The 22,196-nt window shown below is 37.5% G+C and overlaps 2 protein-coding genes across 2 annotated transcripts in view; both read right to left on the bottom strand.

Annotated features, from left to right (window-relative positions):
• Nucleotides 1–1,490: 1,490 nt before the first annotated feature.
• Blos3 (Biogenesis of lysosome-related organelles complex 1, subunit 3) lies at nucleotides 1,491–3,180 on the bottom strand. The gene is made up of 5 exons (XM_090118280.1): nucleotides 2,997–3,180; nucleotides 2,683–2,743; nucleotides 2,364–2,480; nucleotides 2,008–2,117; nucleotides 1,491–1,685 (listed from the first exon to the last, which is right to left on the bottom strand). Exons 1-5 carry the CDS (start codon nucleotides 3,069–3,071, stop codon nucleotides 1,566–1,568), a joined length of 483 nt encoding a protein of 160 aa, XP_089974406.1. The 5' UTR covers nucleotides 3,072–3,180; the 3' UTR covers nucleotides 1,491–1,565.
• Nucleotides 3,181–4,797: 1,617 nt separating this feature from the next.
• The window catches only part of Brr2 (U5 small nuclear ribonucleoprotein l(3)72Ab), a 61,603-nt gene continuing 44,204 nt past the window's right edge, over nucleotides 4,798–22,196 (bottom strand). The window contains exons 33-42 of the mRNA XM_090117910.1: nucleotides 17,584–17,765; nucleotides 12,239–12,410; nucleotides 11,619–11,779; nucleotides 10,172–10,323; nucleotides 9,536–9,668; nucleotides 8,594–8,741; nucleotides 7,854–8,192; nucleotides 6,691–6,825; nucleotides 5,779–5,886; nucleotides 4,798–5,071 (exon numbers count right to left, since the gene is read on the bottom strand). Of these exons, the coding sequence (XP_089974036.1) occupies nucleotides 4,835–5,071; nucleotides 5,779–5,886; nucleotides 6,691–6,825; nucleotides 7,854–8,192; nucleotides 8,594–8,741; nucleotides 9,536–9,668; nucleotides 10,172–10,323; nucleotides 11,619–11,779; nucleotides 12,239–12,410; nucleotides 17,584–17,765 (1,767 nt within the window). The 3' untranslated portion in view covers nucleotides 4,798–4,834. The remainder of the gene's footprint in view (nucleotides 5,072–5,778; nucleotides 5,887–6,690; nucleotides 6,826–7,853; nucleotides 8,193–8,593; nucleotides 8,742–9,535; nucleotides 9,669–10,171; nucleotides 10,324–11,618; nucleotides 11,780–12,238; nucleotides 12,411–17,583; nucleotides 17,766–22,196) is intronic.

The following is a 22,196-nucleotide window of genomic DNA, read 5'->3' on the forward strand; positions in this document are numbered from 1 at the left end:
TTTTAAATCAAAGCCATTTTTAATGTACAATAAAATATTGTTTCACAAGTATTATTTTTATATTTCTTGATTATGTCGTCTAGCTTAAAAACCTACATCTACGATAAAAATAAAAAATAAAAAATTCTATGGTACTGAAAATCCTCTAAAAGATAAATGTATATTTGATTAAATAAATTGAAATAATCGTACGTATTTTTATTATGAGAAGACTAAATTTAAATAAGTATTGTTTTCGGTTTTGCCACCTCAAAATTGTTTTTCGATTATCAAAAGAAAAAAAAAATGTCGTGCCTGTAAGATGAGATTACTTAATATTTGTACCATTTTCGTGTTGATTTATTTTTACATAATACAATAATCTTTATTCACGTTTCTTCATTACTTTCAAACTCAAACATTTATTTATTCAATAAGACTTCTTCGATCGCGATTCGCAGTATCTATGGAGAAGAACCGGCAAGAAACTCCATAGTTGCTCTTTTTAATAATTTCATTTTATTACAAAGGTCAGGTTTTAATGCATGTCAATATAATGATAATTTGCTCTACTATTTCTATATTATATATAATGTGTTTTTTTCACAAGTATTTGTTTTATGTGCCCTTCTCACTTAAAATATTATGTAAAAACTAATCAACAATCTGTACATTTTTAAACAAAATAGCGTAGCTTTGAGAAAAATACAATTATATCTCTATTGCTTCTACTAGCTCAAACAAAAAAAAAAAGTTGTTCCTTGGCTTTAAATCGTTATTTAAAAAAAATCATCTGTCAATTAATTCTCGGAATTTTTTGCGCGGCCTTTTACGATCGCTTCGACATGTGTTCTACTATCTATGGTTGTACAAATACACGAGATACATAATTATTGCCATAAATAAAAAATAGATATTTTAATTATACAAAAAATGTTATCTGTGAGGGAATAAAAAAAAAACAAATCTTCATGCTCAAAGTTGTGAAGCGATCGTATTTGCCTGGCTTTAAATCTTTACTGTGTAGCGGTTTTTGATATTGTATATAAAGGTGTTGTCGGTGTGTTAGGATAATTAATAAAACAATTTTTATTATATTTATGGTGTTTTATTTATTCCTAAGCTCCCAGCCTTTTTCCATCCCATATTTCATGTCCATTGAATTACATTTTCACGCTAGAAAATATCTTTATTCGTAAGTTTAACACTGCTTGACATCTGGATGATAATGTGTTCAAAAATCTAAATTCATAGAAATTTCTATACTCAGACTTTTATAAAATACTCTGGCATCTTTGAAACTATTAAACCGATTCTAACACACTTTGCACACATTGTATTAATGGTTTTAGACATAGTAACTAATATTTAGTAATCTATGGTTTATAAAATAACTATGAATACTTATTTAAAAAATAGGGCCATTAGATTTAACAAAGCAGTGGCCTCAGCAAGTCATTTTACCATATTATAAGGTTACAGGAAAAAACGAAATATTTAAATAAAACAAATTCAAAATGTAACAAATTTATTTTAACCACTTTCAAAAATATAAACATATTTCTTTTGGAATGCATTCTTTAAAACTATTTTATCTTAACATTAGGTAGAGCTGTGTGACAGTTGACTTTTTCTAGCTCAGAATTGATTTGCTTCAATCTTGCTCTTGCTAAAGTCAATGATGCGTTTGTAGCTCTTATACTTTCCTGTAAAAAAAACTCAATTTATCATTCGTAATTTTGATGCCTGTTTATTATTACTCATGTCAAAACTACAGAATGGATTTTGGTGATACTTGGCAGTATTGTAGCTTAAATACCAGAAAAACATATAAGACATAGAAATACTAGCTTTTTCACGTGTACAAAGTAAAAATAATTCTTAAGAACACATGACAGAAAAATGGGGATCTATATCACATCCCTGAACTTCATCTTCATCTTTACTCGAAATTTCAATAAAATCAGGTCACAAGTTGAGATGTGAAACCATATAAACAAACAAATTCATAGTAAAATATTATATTACCTGTACATTAAGCAGAGTTTTATCAGCTTTGGTCAATTTATCCACTGATATCTCTGTAGTGTGTTTAACCAAGCCCTCTAATGTGGCTTGTAATGATACATTGCATTCCCCTGAAATAAAAATTATATAAGTAGATATTGTTTTTTTTATTTTTAACTATTAATTTAGTCTATGAGTAATAAAAATGTCAAACAATTATAAAAACAATTTATTACAAAAAGACTTAAAACATAGTTTATTCATTGAATGAGAACATCATCACATCATTACTAGATTAAAAAAAACTAAATGAGCATTGAGGTATTAATTACATAGTACATGTAACTCAATGTAAATGAGTGAAATTTTTTACATACATAATTTTTGATGCAACAAAGATTTGTACATCATTCTTGTGGGAGAGGCTGGAGGATACATAGATATGTGTAGTGGAGCATCTAGCTCACTGTTGTCATTCGATTGTAACTGTGATTCTGTAACGAAAATTGCCAAGTTATAACACAAAAATTATTAAAAAATTCAATTCATAGCGCATAACATTATTGTGTAACAAGGTTAATTTGAACTAAATAAGAAAACATGGATTAAAAAAAAAGAAAATTTTCGCGAATAATTAATCAATTAATTAATTTTACTTTTAACCCACTTTACACGGTTAAAATTCTTGAGTCTTACCATCATCTGATTCTGGTGCTTCTCCTGATATTACAAATCCTTTAATTTTCGTTGACAAGTCCTAAAAAGTTAAAAAGTGTTTAAAATATTGTTACGAACATAATTAGTTAATCAAGGTTAAAAATTCCATTCTTGAATCTATCTGATTTCAACAGTAAATAAATAATTAACAAGAATTAGATTTCTGAATATTATTCATATTAAAAAAAAAATGAATAGAGAAGTTCATTGTAAATATTAAAAATAAGGGCAAACTGATAATGCATTTGCATTTAAATAAATAAATATTGAGTAAACTGTTAAGTAAAACTTACTGGAGACAATCCTACTTCCACCTCTGAATCGGATTCCGAAGCTTCGCCGTCCACAACATTAGCCGTTTTAGACATGATTAAAAATAACTACGCTGTCGGCTGTGCATATAATTTATTCTACTTTGTAAGTTATTTAATTATATGAAAAGTCTCAATGTTTGTTTTCAATAAAATTCACCGTTTTCACATCTGTTTATCTGTTTTCTTGTTTTGATGTCAGTTGTTATCATTTTGATTTTTGACGTGATTTTGACAGTCGATACTTGACAGTTTGACTCGATTGCGTTGATTGATGAGGAATCGTGAGTATCGATGCAATTATCAATGTATCGAAAAAGAAGATACCAACGTTCGAATTCCCAACATCCTTTTCCATTTATTGAAGTCACAGGTTGAACTCATTAAAGTTGTTTGCTCAAAAACAATATTTTCTCCAAGCGGAAACTACGAAACAAGCGGCTTGTATGATTGTATGAATTTAAAGTTTTTCGCGGTCAAATAACTTTTCTCAAACACATGTATTTTGTGGGTGAGCTTTTTGGGATCCAAGCAATTTGTAAAAAGCAAATATTTTAATATTACAAACAGACACTCCAATTTTATTATGGGTTGCTGGCGCTGGCGCTTTTTTAATGTCCCGTTTATGTGATGGTGAATGGTCAATATCGGATCTGTAGTTTTATATGTAATTGATGGCAATTTTATGTGAAATTTCATTTTTCCCCTTTCCAATGTTTTATCTCCATAAATATTACATGATTAGGTATCTGAATATGTATTTGGTTTTATAGCATTTAAATGCTATCTATATACATAAGAACTTAGCATGAGAATGATAAATCTAATTTTTTAAATTGAAATACATATACATATTGTATATTTGTAATATAAAAATTAATCGCAAAATGTGTTGGTAAGCGCAGGTAAGCGCGTAACTCAAGAACGGCTGAATCGATATTTTTTTTAATAATATTCCTTGAAGTTTTGAATATTGTTTTTATGAAGAGAAATCGTAAACATGCACGAGTGAAGCCGGGGCGGACCGCTATTTGCTTGTCATGACTAAATTATGTTTGGTTTCCTTTTAGTATAAAAATTAAAATGGTTTTATGTTTACCGGAAGCTATTGTTAACGTTAAATAGCTGTCAGTGACAAGCGTAAAATACAAAATGAGATGACACGGCTTTGATAGCTCTATCTAGATAAGCTAAAAAATACGCTGGCGCAATAGATTTCGCAGTCACTGTTACTGTTAGCCATCTGTTAGCGTTACTGTTATTTGTTAAGTGACAGTGTGATTAGCGACTATTGTTTTAGATTATATTTCTTTATCTACGTTTATTAAGAGGACAATTAAAATGAAATAAAACAACCTTATGTCTTCAATCATTTATTGTAAACTAATTATTCTGATTTACTATCGCTCCTCGCATCTTCCACATCTACAGTGTTCTAGATGTGTCATTCTAGTGAGGATTGATGTTAGGTGTTATTTTAGTGTAAAGTGTTAGTGGTTAGGAATGAAGTGTCACTTTAGTGTATGTTGGTTTATATATTATTGAAATTAAGTGTCATTTTATTGTAAGTAGTTTTGTAAATATTAAAATTCGGTGTTAATTGAGTGCAAGTTGGTTTACTGACTATTGAAATGAAATGTCATTTTAGTGCAAGTTGGTTTTGTGTTTGCTCAAATTAAGTGTCATTTTAGCGTTAAGTTGCTATGTTAGTTATGTCTGTTTGTTGTTAATATATCGATAGGGACTTTTAAATTGGGAAAAATGGAATAAAACGCCCACAAAATATGTTCAATCATTTATTTCTATCATTACACAACTAATTAATCCGATTCACTATCACTTCTAGCATCTTCCACGTCCACAGTAAACTTGTACTCCTGATCGGCCCCCAGATAAGCGTCTGACATAAAGTACAGTGTGTATGTATGTTCGCCCGCAGACCCGCACACGAAGTCGAGTCGAACTCGAGCCGATCTCCCGAGGGAAACACGCTTGATGGAGAGGAGGGTGTTCGATTTTGGATCGCCGATCACTACCCACCAGCCTTCTTCACGTTTCTATGAAAAAAAAAACACATTTTATTATATAAATGAAAATACGGCATATAACATAGATTAGTTTCGATAATTTTACTACAATCGGTATTGTTACATCATCGTCAGGTGACGATGGGTGACGATGATTTAACGGTCGTAGTTATTATCATAAAAATTTTAATAAAAGTGTAACAAGTAAATTGTGTTTCTTTAAAAAATCTAAACAATAAAATGCAGTTTTATCAGAGGTAACAATGCAAGTATAAATTATACATGAAATTTGGTACAGGGATACTTTGAGACCAGAGAAAGGACATAGGATAGTTTTTTATCGTTGATGTTTAACCTATCTCCCAAAAAAATATTTTTTTACGATATTTGCCGAAAACTTGCCTTTTTATTAACACTACATACAAAATATCTATTACATCTAGATGCTATATTTTACTTTTAGTTCTTTTGAAGATCGTACACATATTTGATCACACAACAATATACATTTTAAATATCATTTTTATAGTTAACTAGCTTTCGGCTCGCGGCTTCGTCTGCTTTGTCTAAAACTTTATAAATTATATACTAAAACCTTCCTCTTGAATCACTCTATCTATTTAAAAAAACAGCATCAAAATCCGTCGCGTAGTTTTAAAGATTTAAGCGTACATTTAAGCAGACATAGGGACAGAGAAAGCGACTTTATTTTATACTATGTAGTGATTATTCCTCACCTGCGGGAAGAAAGGCGCTATAACAGGTCCGACGACGTCATCTTCTCTCTCTAGGGACACTTCGACCACTATCGGTTTGCCGACTCGCAGACGACGCTCGTCTTTCACCTAAAAAAACAATAATTATAGGCATTTTTTAATTACATTCTTTCTTTTATTTCATCACAGAAATATTTGCCCTGGTTGGGAATCGAACCCACGACCTCTGGCTTGGAAGGCAGGGCCACTACCAACCAAGCCAACCAGTCAGTCAGAATGAATGAAATGATCGACTTTTTCTTAAAAGTGGCTGCTAAAGTTTTAAAAATTGTTGAAAAAGGCTGAATTTTTTTAACATCTATTAAAGTCTTATACTTATAAACATACTAGCAAACCAGGCGAACTCCGTTTGGCCATCAGATTTTTCTTTGCTATAAACCTCACGGAGCCCGAGACCTTTCCAACGAATGCAAAACCGTGGAAATCGGTTCGTGCGTTCTGGAGTTATAGCGTCAGGAAGGAAAACCCGACTTATTACACGCTTTTTATTAGCTTCACCTGTATGTTTGTTTGTAACCGACTTCTTTGGGCGCGATTTTGACCCACTTTAAACGGCCAGATTTCGTTCAAACTTTGTAGATTTATTGAGGACCGATGACAATACACTTTTTGATAAAATTATTCCATTTTTAAATTTGCAAAAAGCGTGTTTTTTAGTTTTTTTTAACTATGTATTATTTTTATATAGTAGATTTAGGGCCGATTTTTCAATGCTTGGATAAAACTTATTCGTCGAATAATGTATAAAACTACCATTTTAAAAACGTATTCTGATTGCCCGTATTTGACAGTTTACGTGACATTTTAATATTATCGTGTAATACTTTAATGGACGGATAAGTTTTATCCAAGCATTGAAAAATCGGCCCTTACCTCATAATTCAGTTCCACATTAGGGTATCTATTACAGAATCTGGCAACATCAGCCATCTCGCTTGCAGACAGCTGCAGCAGCTTCGCTCTTGCAGTGTCCTCGAGTTCCATCACGTCGAACACAGTTTCCACACCCTGGAACAGGTACAGGTATAAAATACAGGTCAAAAAGGTAACACAATAGGTACTGGTTGGTGTTTGGTACAACCACACCCCGGACACTCCATACAAAATTATCGTTTTGACAGTCACACTGTAGAGACTGCAAATGTGTGTGTAACGCTTTATGGTTGGCACATTTGTGACTGGCGTAAAAAAAAATTCGCGTTTTTCTGATGAAATACATCCGTAAACAGCACAATATCTAACCATTTTCTACGAAAAACGATAATCACAAATCCAAAATATAAATTACTTTACGTCAATTTGATTAATGTTGTCAATCTTCGTTGAGTATCGTCCCTGTAGAAAAATGTGGACCATTTTTAGACTGATCGCGCGGGGTGAGGTAAGTGTTTAATTTTGGCGGGAGGCGGAGAGTGTCCGTTCTGTAGCGTTTAGCTACTATTATGTATTCTGTGGTATAGGTATATAGGTATGGGTATGGATATAAAATGAATACAGGAGAAAGAGGTACTAGTTGGTACGGTATAGGTATATGTATAAGTAGAGGTATGGGTATGGGTATAAAATAGATACTTTGAAAAGAGAAATGATTGGTATGGTATATCGGTGTAGGTATAGGTATGAATATAGGTAGCAAGTAGATACGGTTGCAAGTACCAGATCATATGCTAGTGTGGTACAGAAAAAGGTATAAAATTTACTGTTTTAGGTATAAATATGGTAAACAAGTGTTATTATCGCTAAAGATAAAGGTGTAGGTGTAGATATGCATACGGGAATAGGTACAAACAAAATACAGATATAAATAGTCAGATCTCCATTTCAAGCGGAGTAGAAGAGGGAGACGTCAGACCGCCAGACCTGCAGACGTTAGACCAGACCAGACCAGTCCTGCTACCAGACCGGCAATCGTTCAACCAGCGAACAGAACGGCAGACGTTCGACCTGACCAGACCCGCGACTAGACTGGCAGACGCTCGACCAGACCAGACCCGCGACCAGACCGGCAGACCCGCGACCAGACCACCAGAACGCACCTTGTCCGCGCAGCGCTGCACCAGCTCCGCGGTGAAGTGCGGCAGCTGGCGCAGGTACGAGTCCTTGGCCCACATCGCCTGCGTCACCATCTGCGCCAGCTCCCGACCAGACCAGACCCGCGACCAGACCGGCAGACCCGCGACCAGACCACCAGAACGCACCTTGTCCGCGCAGCGCTGCACCAGCTCCGCGGTGAAGTGCGGCAGCTGGCGCAGGTACGAGTCCTTGGCCCACATCGCCTGCGTCACCATCTGCGCCAGCTCCATGGCGGCCACGGCGGGCGACAGCCAGCCGCTGCTCGACACCACGTCCACGCACGCTTGGATCAGACGGATCGCCTGGGGAAATAATAATTAAATGTTATTCATACATATTATAAAAAATGTCTCTAAAGTGTCTGCGTCTGTGTGTCAGCTCTAAAGTGAATGTCTCTGTCTATCAGCACTGAGGTGAATGTCTCCGTCTGTTTATCAACACTAAAGTGAATGTCTCCATCTGTATGTCAACACTAAAGTGAATGTCTCCGTCTTCGAGAGCGAATGTCTGCGTCTGTATGTCAGCACTAAAGTGAATGTCTGCATCTGTACGTCGGCACTAAAGTGAATGTATGCGTCTGTTCGTCAGCACTAAAGTGAATGTATCCGTCTGTTTGTCAGCACTAAAATGAATGTCTCCGTTTGTATGTAAACACTAAAGTCTCGGTTTTTTGTGTGTGTGTGTTTGTATGTCTGTTTATCACCTTGGTAACGACGAGCGCCGTGTCGGCGTGCAGCTCGGCCGGCAGCTGCGTGCGCGAGAGGTGCGCCTGCAGCAGCACGTGCGCCTTCACTTGCGGCTCGTTGTACTTCACTGTTCCACCGCCGCTGCTCGTCGGCTTGTGCGGCACCCTGCGTTGTCATGGCAACCGGTTGTTTATATGGCGACTGGCTTATTTGTATTGTAACGGGAATAAAGCATAGTAACAGAGCTTGTGCGACACCCTGCGTTGTCATGGTAATGGGTTGTTTATATGGCCATAGTTTGTTTCCATGGAGACGGGTTGATTACTTAGCAACGGGGTATGTTTACTTAGTAACGGGGTTTTTTAACGTAGTATGGTTTCATAGCAACGGGATTTATTTAAATACCAAAAGGAACTTTTACTTGCAAATTTTTTCATTGATAATCTATTACTATTCAAGCTAAAAAACAATTCTTTCTTTTGTCACTAAAATTAACTTATTAAACCAAATAAATCATTCTCTTTTTAAATAATATTAAAATTTTAAATATTATACTGCAGACATTGAGATAATATTACTACGTATGGAGGAGACACCACGAACAAAATCTGTGCGCCATTTTTTTGCTCTAAGTTTTAAAAATTATTATTTAGTTAGGTACTTAACGATGAAAGTTATTCCTTTGCACTTTTCCGTATTATTTGTGCAATATCGTAACACACACGAAGGCATGTTTGATGCGTTTCACTTTAAAACCATTAAAAAATACCGCTCAACATACGTCACATGACGTATGTTGAGCGGTTGAACATAAGTGATGTAGGCGGTGTTTTTTTATCAATGACTGCAGATCTGATTTCGACAAATTTTAGAGATAAGGGACCTTTTACCTAAGTTACCAATTCCTAAACTCCAAAACATTTATGTTATTTATTTATAACAACTAAAACTACACTCACTTAGCAGCCAGCGCTTTGATGATGTTCTCCTCGCGATGTCGTATGCACAGCTCCGAGTATTCCGCCGCGGAGGATATGATCTCGAGTAGACCACGTATCTTCGTTTTGGATGTAAGGGATAAACTGAAAAGTTCTGTAAAATAAGAAAAAGACATTGTTTTTAAACGTATTCTTGCATAATATTAAGGTCTGTAAAGATTGCTCCAGGTCCGTGAGCGTATTCAACCAAAGGACAAATTAAACTCTAAAAATTTTCCCAGGAACTAGCCTACTTTTTCCCATAATCTCACCAATGATATCTTTAAAAGTCTCTAATTTTCCCGAATCCCCAGAATCCAGCCAACATTTCGGCTAAAACCTCAAGTCGGTTAAAAATGGCAAATTTTCCCGACTTCCCAGAATCCAGGCTACATACATACTATAGAAAACACAAATTTTCCTACTTCCCCAGAACTTAGGCTACATTTTCCTAAAATCTCACCAATATTGGGAAAACTGGTATCTTTAAAAGTGCCTAATTTTCCCGAATCCCCAGAATCCAGCCTACATATCACACGAAAAGGCCAAATTTTCCCGTCTCCCAGGAACCTAGCCTAAAATTTTCCACTGCCCCCTACATTTCCCCAAAAATCTCACCAATAGTGGTATAGTTGATGTAGTAGTATGACGCGATCATGCCCAAGTTGAGCGGCTGCACGTCCATCTCGTCCTCGATCGCGATGCACTTGGACTGCTCCAGGTCCGTGAGCGTCGTTTCGACCAGTTCCGATAAATGGTCCGAAAGGTGCCTGGTATGAGAAATTAGGATTATTTACTTGGGAATTTACAAGTAAGCAAATAAATAAATATTTCAGGACAATTTTCACACACGGCACGATCTGATCCCATACATAAGCTTTTCGCTTGTGTTATGGAAACCAGATGGCTGATAAACATACATATATAATTTTAAATAAATACTTATATAGATAATTAACACCCAGACACAGAGCAAACATCTATGTTCATCACACAAATATTTGCCCCGGGTGGGAATCGAACCCACGACCTCTGACTTGGAAGGCAGGGCCACTACCAACCAAGCCAACCGGTCAGTCACAAAGAACAGATAATACTTGTAGTAATAAATATAAGTCGTAACTAATTGGAATCAACAATTTTTAACCAACAATTGGAATACTTAAGCAGCATTTAAGTATAATTTGAGACGTTCTTAACGTCAAATATTCAATTCAGAAAACAGCCATTTGTCCAATACTTACGTATTAAAATTTTAAGACGTGATAAAAACATTACTTTATTATAAACTCCGATTTATTTACAAATATACAATCATTGTATGTCTTATTTTCTATCGCAAAATTATTGGCAAGATACATTCTACTGATAGAGCCCAGAGACATCTAGAGTTTCGTTATTTTATAAAAGTATGTGTTACTTCGTATTAATATAAACATAATACTTTCACTTTCCAACCATTCTTGTTATTAAGAATTAAATATTATAATTAATTATTTGTTCTTGGGTCTGGGTGTTATTATCTATATATGTATTTATTAAATATTGTAAGAAATAAAATATGCGAGAGGGTTAAATATTAGTTTGAAATGTAATAAGAATGTACTGCGATTCTACACAGCTACCTAATTGATGTAGGTAGTTGATAACAAAACGCAGCTAGTCAACGACTATTAGTAAAGTGAGGGTAGTTGGGTCGAACGTCGTATAAACAGCGTCAGAGCCCCTAGGCACGATTCTTACGAATGCGCCACGAGACAAAGGAACGTGGCAATTTATAGTATGCGACAGCTAAGCATGTTCGGACAGGAAACAGTGACAACTATATTGACAACTTCTCATCCACAAAAATATTAAATCAAAAGTTACGTCTAACAATATTATATTTATCGTCGCCTAGTACCCACAACACAAGCCTTAATTGAGCTTACTGTGGGACTAGGTCGATTTGTGTAATAATGTCCTATAATATTTATTTATTTATTTATTTATTCTATCCCTTAAAAACAATCTCCCCGAATATAAATTCCCCAAAAATGTAAAAAAAAAAACACCACCAACTCACCGATGAGTAACACCCTGTAGATTATAATAATTGGGGTTCTGCGTTAACCGTCGGTACAGGAACGTCCATGTCAAATAGTCGACCGCGTCCTGCTTGTTTTCTATTGTTTTTGTGACTATTTCAGCGTTCATGTGATCGTGGAGTCTGTGGTCCAGGTGACTCTGGGAAATAATTAACATTAAATTTTATAGCATTACGAATAAATAAAACTTTAAAGAATAAAAAAAATCCGATCGTACCGGTGATCAAAATGTTTTTATTCATTAAAAATTTCACAAAATAATCCTTTTTTGAGATTGTCGAAAAAAAAAGTATTTGATTTTCATAAAAATAATGTGGTGGTAATACAAGTAAGGATCGATACACCCCATAAAATTATTTTTTGAAATTTTTAGAGGCTAGTGATAAAATACAGTACTATGCTTGATGAACACTAAACCATATTTTGTGCCATTTTTATGATTTTCAAGGCACTAAGTCACTAACGCTTGGTGAACTTCTTGATACCTTCTTCTATTTTTTGTAATTTTAAGCTGACGTGTAAAAAGTAATGGTATCTTTACCGTTCCAAAGTCTTTATTTATTTTCTTTCTAGTTATTTTTTCCTATTAATATCTCACCTCAAGCGGCAGACAGTCGTTCAGTAATTTCGTAAAGAAGCTCTTATGATGCGCTGCGCACATTAACACTGCGACTGAGTGATCGTCTTCTAAGGGCCGACATGCACGTCCTAACATTTGCAGTATTGTTGTTATGGGGTACTGCTCGTAACAATGCAGTTTGCCGTTGTAGCTGTGGATTTAAATTTTTATAATTTTAATATTTATATCAACCTAATATTCAATTAATTTTCCTTAAAAAAATATTAATTTTAATTATATTTAATATTTTTAAAAGGTAAATTAGTTCAATATTGGGTTGATAGTCATTGGAAATTGTAATCTATATCATATATATATAAAGCTACACTACCACTGACTCACTGACATCGCTTTTCTCGGAAACTATGCGGAAAGTTGGGGGGATTTAGACGTGATCGTGTAGAGGTGCGCCGATCGACCAGAGGAAAAATATAGCGATCTCGGTCACCTTCGAAAACCAAGTGGACCCCTGGAGGTGCGCAAAAACGGTGATACCTGGAGGGGGGGTGTCTGAACAAAAAATGCTCGGAACTGGTGGCGATTACCAGGGGTGGTGGAAAAATGGGGATTTTCGCGAAAACAAGATGGCCGCCGTACTTTGCCAAAATCGCCGTTTATGAATCCTTACGTCTCAAATTTGGCACACGTGCTCTGTTCGAGCCGGCGAATCGATCGGTGCCCCGTTCGAGTGGCTCCAGGCCCCGGTTTCCAACTTTCATACATTGGAAAATCCAACGGCCCGCGGAAACGGTGCGAGTTGGGTGGGGGGTGTCGGAACTAAAAATGATCACCACCTTGGGACGCTACCAGGGAGCCATAGTGGGACGCTCGATTTTGGAATTTTTCCATTTTTGGCGCAAACATAAAAACGTAAATTTAGACGAGGTGGCGCAACGGAGAAACACACCAATGATGCAATCATACTCGCCCAGCTCCCAGGATATCCAGAAAAATCCGAAATTTTGAACTTTCTCACAGCCCGCGGAGACGGTCAACGGCCCGCGCAAACGGTAGCAGCTACATCTGGGGTGCTCAAACTAAACTTGTAGTAGACCTCGAGCAATTACCACAGATAGTGAAAAAAATTCAAAATGGCGGAAAAAATGGCCGCCGCCATACAAATTCTAAAACGGCCATCGCTGGTCCGATCGCGCTGAAAATTGGCACAGGGGCTTTAATCGAGTCGCATATTAAGTTGGCATACTCATAATCGAGTTTCCACCGCTGGTTTCCGAGTTTCATACAACGCAAAATTCGACGGCTCTCCGAAACGGCGCGAGATAGGTGGGGGGTGTAGAACTAAAAAATGATCAGGAAGATGGGGTGCTACCAGGGCAATGGAGAAATTTCAATTTTGACGCAATTTTTTTTTCAAAAATGGCCGATTTTTTGAGGCAAGATGGTGGCGCCGGTTACTTCACGATCGGTCTGAAAATTGACTTCTGTGCTCTGATCGGTCAGATTTACAAAACTGCATACTCAGAATCTCTCTCCGACCCCTGGTTTCCATTTTCCATACATCAGGAAATTCAACGGCTCTCTGAACCGGTGACAGGTAGGTCGGGGTCGCCTAAGTAAAAAATACTTCAAAACCTGGTCCGCTTTCAGGCATATAAAAATTTTTGGTAAAAAGCGAAATTTTTTTTTTCAAAAATTTTGTATGGAAATTTCCATAGTAGGAAAGGTAATAGGAATATAGCAACGGAAAAAGATGGCACCGCGGGCTGCTTGCTGCCCGCGCACCGCGCAACCTCGAAGGTCGACAGCCTTCCGGAGTAGAAAATATTTATTAACTTTTGAACTACCGCACGAGCCAAGCGAGCGAAGCGAGCGAGTCGCGGCAGCGGCCGGCGTAAATATTGAAAGAAGTAGCGAGGAGTGAAGCGACGAGCGAGTTAGGTTAACTTTTGAACTACCGCACTAGCCAAGCGAGCGAAGCGAGCAAGTCACGTCAGCGGCCGGCGTAAATATTCAAAGAAGTAGCGAGGAGCGAAGCGACGAGCGAGTTAGGTTAACTTTTGAACTACCGCACTAGCCAAGCGAGCGAAGCGAGCAAGTCATGTCAGCGGCGTGCGTAAATATTCAAAGAAGTAGCGAGGAGCGAAGCGACGAGCGAGTTAGGTTACTTTTGAACTACCGCACTAGCCAAGCGAGCGAAGCGAGCAAGTCACGTCAACGGCCAGCGTAAACATTCAAAGAAGTAGCGAGGAGCGAAGCGACGAGCGAGTTAGGTTAACTTTTGAACTACCGCACTAGCCAAGCGAGCGAAGCGAGCAAGTCACGTCAGCGACCGGCGTAAATATTCAAAGAAGTAGCGAGGAGCGAAGCGACGAGCGAGTTAGGTTAACTTTTGAACTACCGCACTAGCCAAGCGAGCGAAGCGAGCAAGTCACGTCAGCGGCCGGCGTAAATATTCAAATAGGTAGCGAGGAGCGAAGCGACGAGCGTGGTAAGTAAACTCTTGAACAGAAGCGACTTTAGGGCGATTCCCACTCAAACAAAAAAACTACGTAGGTTAAAAACTATTAAAACTACGTTAAAAAACCGACTTCAAAAACGGAAAAGTAGGTTCTTATTTTTAGTGCCGAAAGCATAATGAATTTGATTTTAAACGAAGCTACTAAAAAGACTGAAGTTTTCAATACGTAATAATATACACATCTTCACACATTTATTGAGTGAATGAGCCAATCGTTCACGCTTTATAAGCGTAGGACTTACACCAAGAGTAGTGTAGTTTTTGTATCGAAAATAGCCAATTTTTTGTATTGCGAATAATGTAATTGAATTGCAAGTACATAGGTAGTTCTTGTATCAAAAAATAGCGTAGTTTAATAAGTGCTTAGTGCTTGGCACCGACTTCAAACCTATATAGTGAATAACACAACTGAATAATATGTAGTAATTAATTATTTTTTACTTTTCCGTTTTTGAAGTCGGTTTTTTTAAAGTAGTTATTTTTATAGTGTAACGATATCTTATTCGATACACCCTTTGACAGTAGTCCTATGGCTTTCACTTAGATATTTTTAGTGCCGAAAGCATAATGAATTTGATTTTAAACGACGCTACTATAAATACTTGAAGTTTTCAATATGTTTTATACATCTTCACACATTTATTGTCTTGAACAGTTTATTATGAAAAGTCACCGCTATTGATTAGACACTTCAAATAAATGAAATTCGGGATCACGTTTCAAAAATTTAACCAATATTTGAATAAGTAATTTATAAGCAGTGTCGACTGACTGTAGAATCGCTGTTAGCAGATGTAACAAATGGACAGGAAATTCGAATACATTTTCAAATGACTGAAGATTTCTGCCCTGGGATGAGCCGCGAGCTGCTTGCAGCTCGCGCACCACGCACCCTCGAAGGTGGACAGCCCCCCGGAATAGAAAATATTTGAATGGGAAATTTATAAGCACTTCCGATTGACTGTGGAATCGCTGTTAGCAGATAATAACAAATTGACGGGGAACTTTAATGCATTTTCAAATGACTGAAGATTTCTGCCCTGGGATGCTTCCGCACCACGCTCCCTCGAAGGTGGACAGCCTCCCGGAGTGGAAAATACTTGAATGGGGAATTTATAAGCATTACCGACTGACTGTAGAATCGCTGTTTGCAGATGTAACACATGGACAGGAAATTCGAATGCATTTTCAAATGACTGAATATTTATGCCCTGGGATGAGCCGCGAGCTGCTTGCAGCTCGCGCACCACTCACCCTCGAAGGTGGACAGCCCCCCGGAATAGAAAATATTTGAATGAGAAATTTATAAGCACTTCCGATTGACTGTGGAATTGCTGTTAGCAGATAATAACAAATTGACGGGGAATTTTAATGCATAATGAATTTGATTTTAATCGACGCTTCTAAAAAGACTGAAGTTTTCAATATGTTTTAAATACATCTTCACACATATTAAACTGAATTCGCAAGGGTGATATTACAGTTAATCTGTTATTGTTAAGAAGTTATTTAAAGCTTATTTTTCTTTGTTAATTTATGTATGTTATTTTAATTTAGTTAAGTTTATTTTGTTTTATAAAATTGTATCTCTGTCGCATTGGGCATTGTCCTGTAATGGCATGTGATGTTTTTTAAATAAATAAATGAATATTTTATTGAGTGAATAAGCCAATCGTTCACGCTTTATAAGCGTAGGACTTACACCAAGAGTAGTACACTACTCTCTGTTTTTGTATCGAAAATAGCGTATTTTTGTATTGGAATAATGTAGTTCTTGAATTGCAAGTAAGGTAAATAGCACAACTAAATATTATGTACTAATTAAGTAGGTATATTAAGTCGTTTTTATTTTTTACTTTTCCGTTTTTGAAGTCGGTTTTTTTAACGTAGTTATTTTTATTTAATACTTTTTAGTGTATTTTTCATCACGAATCAATGATTTTTTATCATTGACTGTAGATTGTAGAATCTCTGTTAGCATATAGTAACAAATGGACAGGAAATTCGAATGCATTTTCAATTGACTGAAGATTTCTGCCCCGGGATGAGACGCATCCGCACCCTCGAAGGTGGACAGCCTCCCAGAGTGGAAAATACTTGAATGGGGAATTTATAAGCATTACCGACTGACTGTAGAATCGCTGTTAGCAGATGTAACAAATGGACAGGAAATTTGAATGCATTTTCAAATGACTGCCCTATTGCTTCAACCCAGGGGCAAAAGGAGCTCGCGGGCTGCTTGCAGCCCGCGCACCACGCACCCTCGAAGGTCGACAGCATTCCAGAATAGAAAATTTATGAATTGGGAATTTATAAGCACTTCCGATTGACTGTGGAATCGCAGTTAGCAGAAAATTATAAATGGACTTGGAATTCTAACACATTTTCTAATGACTGCCCTATTGCTTCAACCCAGGGGCAAAAGGGGCTCGCGGGCTGCTTGCAGCCCGCGCACAACGCACCAGCTAGTTCAATATTATAAAGCTGAAGAGTTTGTTTGAACGCGCTAGGCTCAAGAACTACTGGTCCGATTTGATAAAGTGTAGTGAAGTGTAGTGTAGTGTAGTGTAGTGCAGTGTAGTGTGGTGTAGTGTGTCCCCACTCACACGTGCGTGTCGGCCACTATGACGGTGTGCGCGTGCGCGGCGAACGCGTACGCGAGCTCCGCGGCGACGACGCACAGTGTAGTGTAGTGTAGTGTAGTGTAGTGTGTCCCCACTCACACGTGCGTGTCGGCCACTATGACGGTGTGCGCGTGCGCGGCGAACGCGTACGCGAGCTCCGCGGCGACGACGCACAGTGTAGTGTAGTGTAGTGCAGTGTAGTGTAGTGTGTCCCCACTCACACGTGCGTGTCGGCCACTATGACGGTGTGCGCGTGCGCGGCGAACGCGTACGCGAGCTCCGCGGCGACGACGCACAGCTGCAGCGCGCCGCACTCGAGCAGCTGCTGCACCACGCGCCGGTCGCTCTGCTCCACGCCCTCGTGCAGGTACGCCACGCCCGCGGATACGGTCTCCTTGAGCATCTGGTGGGGATAAGGGCGTGTCAGTGTAGTTAGAAACGAGCAGATTTTTTTTTATTAAGCTATTGCATAGCTTCTATCGCGGGCCTTGAGCGCGGGGACCGAATCCAGAAATTTAGTAACGAAAAACCTCCCGATCCCCACTCCGCCAGCGCGGAGGTGTGGCTTGAAGGCATAGCATGCAATATCTTACCGCGGCAGCCCCCGAGTGCCACACGTCTTTTTTTTATTTAATTCCGCTTTATTCCAATCGAAGGGACTACTAGTACTAGATGAATAATTTTTTCCTTTTTTTGCATGCTTTTTTTTCTCTGTTTTTCAAACGAGCAGAATAGGATATGAGGGGATAATAAGATACTAGGTGTTCGAGCAGCGAATATGCTGCTAATAATGCTATGATATTATGGGACAACTGGGAACACTTTAATTATCGCTAATAATTATATATAATTCACGCGGATTTCCGGTTCCACGTCACACTTTACACTCGCGACGCGGCACACTTTTTTACGGTGATCCGGCTCGAAAATGTACGGTTTACGTATTACATCGAATGTGGACTGTATTTAGGTCGCTAATATGCTGCTAATAATGCTATGATATTATGGGACAACTGGGAACACTTTAATTATCGCTAATAATTATATATAATTCACGCGGATTCGAGCGGATAGATTAGCACTCGGGCGCTGCTATGGAAGAACTGCGCTTTCCGGCCGGCTCGGCCGTCGCACGATAATAATGCTGAGGCAGCTTGACCTCATTTACGTTATTGCTCAATAATTGTCATTAATGTAATGTAACTATGGATAATAAGATTATGTGGAGGCAGCATAAATACCTTCCACTGCAACGTTATTTTGAATCATATACAAGCAATTCAAGATTTTTGGAAAATAGAGGATATACAAGAGCAAAATGATATGTCAGCGAAAGATAAGCAGTGTTTAGATTATTACTTAGCAACTACAAAGCGATTAAAAAACGGACGTTATGAAGTAAGCATACCTATGGAGGATCAAGCGTTAGAAAAATTGGGATCGTCTGAAAAACTAGCGTTAGCACAATTTAAGAGTTTAGAAAATAAACTTAATAAGCAGCATGAATTATCGGAGCAATACAAGCAATTTATGAGCGAATATATACAACTGGGACACATGAAACTAGCAGCATTTAATTCAAGCGTACAATGTTTTTTACCACATCATGGGGTACAGCGAGCAGCATCCAGCACCACTAAACTACGAGTCGTATTTAACGGATCAGCAAAAACCACGACAGGCTACAGCTTAAACGACGTTATGCACAAGGGACCCAATATGCAAAAAGATTTACAAAGTATCATTATCAATTGGAGACTATACCGTTACGCCTATACATCTGATATTGAAAAAATGTATCGACAAATATTAGTAAAAGAAGAAGACCAAAAACTTCAACAGATATGGTGGAGATCAAGCCCAGACCAGCCTATAAAAGCGTATCAATTAACAACTATCACTTACGGAACGAAAGCAGCACCTTTCTTAGCAATTATGACGTTGAATCAGCTAGCACAAGATGAGCAAAATAATTTCCCAAAAGCAGCAAAAAGCATTAAAGAAGAGTTTTATATGGATGACTACATTTCGGGAGCACACACAATTAGCGAAGGTCAGCAAAAAATAGCGGAGGTGAATCATGTACTTAGCGGAGCAGGTTTCTTATTGAGAAAATGGATTGCAAATGATAAGAGCCTCATTAAAAACATAATCAGCAAAGAACGAGACGAGCAATCAACATTTATGTTTAAAACGGAAAACACGCCGAAAACCTTAGGCCTACGATGGGACCCTATTAGTGACGTATTTGTATTCGACTATGATAGCGTATTATATGAAAACTCAGCAAAGTTAACGAAAAGAAAATTACTATCGGAAATGTCTAAGCTATTTGACCCATTAGGATGGTTGACGCCGCTTACAACAAAAATTAAGATTTTATTTCAAAAAGTATGGTTACAAGCAGATCTTGAATGGCGTGATCCAGTCTCCCAAGATATAAAAAGCGAATGGATAAAAATAAAAAAGGAGCTAAATACGTTAAAATGTATTAAAATTCCCAGATGGTATAAATGTGATGAGAATAGCATAATTGAATTACATGGGTTCTGCGATGCCTCAATAAAAGCCTATGCATGCGTCATATATGCCAGAGTCGCAAAAAATAGCGCAATCTCAACTATAATAATAGCAGCAAAATCCAGATTAGTGCCAAATAAAAAGGAAGTATCTTTACCTAGATTAGAATTATGTGCCATGGAATTATTAGCAAAATTAATGAATAAAATAAAAAATAGCATCAGCAGCACGAAAGTTGAAGTTTATGGATGGAGCGATTCAATGGTAGCCCTTGGTTGGATCAACGGCAACCCCGACCGTTGGAAGCCCTTTGTAGCAAATCGAGTAAAGAAAATCCACGAAACAATGCAACCTCAATCATGGCGCTATGTAAAAACGAAAGAAAATCCAGCTGACGCAGCGAGTCGAGGTCAAACAGCATTACAATTAAAAGAAAATTTATTATGGTGGCAAGGTCCAGAATGGTTATTGAGTTCAGATTTTAAAAATAAGCAGCAGCAAACTAATTATACGACAAATTTAGAAATAAGAAAACAAGTAAATATCATCCAAAAAACATACACATCAAGCATAATAGATAATTTATTAAACAAATATAGTTCATTGATAAAAATAGTACGATTATTAGCATGGATATTACGAGCAATTACACCGTCATTAAAACAAAGGCCGACGTATCTCACATTACAAGACGTGAGAAAAGCTAAAACGGCAATTATTAAATATGTTCAATCGACTGAATTCTCAGCTGATTTAGAGCAATTAAAAAAGGAAAATAAATTACGATCGAATAGTGCATTATTAAGCTTAAATCCATTTTTAGATGAAAATGGTATTTTAAGAGTTGGAGGTCGTTTAAAGAATGCAAACATCAGCGAAGATATGAAATATCCAATAATTATTCCATATAGCGGACGTTTAACGGAACTACTGATAAACGAAGCACACGAACTTTCTTTTCACGGTGGAGCAAAAATTACTATTTCAATTTTAAGGCAAAAATACTGGATAGTTAGGGGATATCGAGCAACAAAGAAGCAACTTCGTACCTGTATCACATGTAAAAAGCGAGAGCCTACGAAATTACATCAACTAATGGGAGATATGCCTAGCTATCGTGTTAATCCAGCTCCTCCATTTTATCATACAGGAGTCGATTTTACAGGATTCGTCAACGTCAAGATTAATAAAGGTCGAGGAGTTAAAACCACGAAAGGTTACATAGCGTTATTCATATGCATGGTTACGAAAGCGGTACATATAGAGATAGTTTCCGACCTCAGCAGCACAACTTTCATAGCGGCTCTGCGACGCATGGCAGCACGACGCGGAACCCCAAAGCATATATATTCAGATAATGGCACAAACTTTGTCGGAGCAAATAAAATTATACAACAAGAATATAATGAATTAATAAGCAATTTTAGCGATAGTTTTTACAAAGAAATCACCGAAATGGAGATAGAATGGCACTGGAACTGTCCATCGTGGCCTAGCGCAGGAGGAATTTGGGAAAGATCGATAAGAAGCCTAAAACAGCATATAAAAAGAGTAGTGGGAGAGCAAGCATTAACCTTTGAAGAATACAGCACAATTCTTGCCCAGATAGAAGGATGCCTTAATTCAAGGCCTTTATGTTCAATTACGGAAGACGTAGAAGATTTAGATTTCTTAACACCTTCACATAAAACTTTTAATGATATTTGGAAACGTTGGAAAAATGAATATCTCAGCCAGTTGACCGTTCGAAGCAAATGGTTAGAACCTCAAAGGAACCTTAAAATAGGGGATTTAGTGACCATTCACGATGATATTATGCCAGCCGGGAAATGGCCAGTGGGCCGAGTAGTAGAAACCCATCCAGGAAGCGACGGGTTAGTAAGAGTCGTTACATTAAAAACAAAAAATGGGATCTTAAAGCGGCCAGTAGTAAAGTTATCATTATTACCACTCGAAGAAAAAAGCAATCATCAGCAAAATAATAATATATCCATTCCAAACAACAGCAGCGAATTGAAAAGCGAAAGAAAGGAAAGTCGAATCATTCAAAACAACAGCAGCGAATTGAAAAGCGAAAGAAAGAAAAGTCGAATCAGACAAAATATTCCTTCAAAACTTGTAAGCGTCGTATTATCATTAATATTTTTTATGAGCATTTTATCGTACTCTACAGCGGAATATAAGTTAAAACAGCTTGAAAGCAATCTATCCATATACTTTGACTCGATGGGCGAAATGCAACTAGCTAGGGACAAATGGAAGCTAATCGCATATTTTGACATGTCTCCATATTGGCAAGGGAACACAGCGGCAG

This window comes from Colias eurytheme, chromosome 29, assembly GCF_061535395.1.
Source record: "Colias eurytheme isolate Ceu_HAF_F1 chromosome 29, ilColEury1 Martin Lab GWU primary, whole genome shotgun sequence".
Taxonomy (NCBI): Eukaryota; Metazoa; Arthropoda; class Insecta; order Lepidoptera; family Pieridae; genus Colias; species Colias eurytheme.

Coding starts and splice junctions, on each gene's coding strand:
- Blos3 (XM_090118280.1), bottom strand. CDS start 3,071: ATGTCTAAAACGGCTAATGTTGTGGACGGCGAAGCTTCGGAATCCGAT. Junction 2,481..2,682: donor AGCACCAGAATCAGATGATG/GTAAGACTCAAG, acceptor TTTTCGTTACAG/AATCACAGTTACAATCGAAT. Junction 1,686..2,007: donor AAACTCTGCTTAATGTACAG/GTAATATAATAT, acceptor TTTTTTTTACAG/GAAAGTATAAGAGCTACAAA.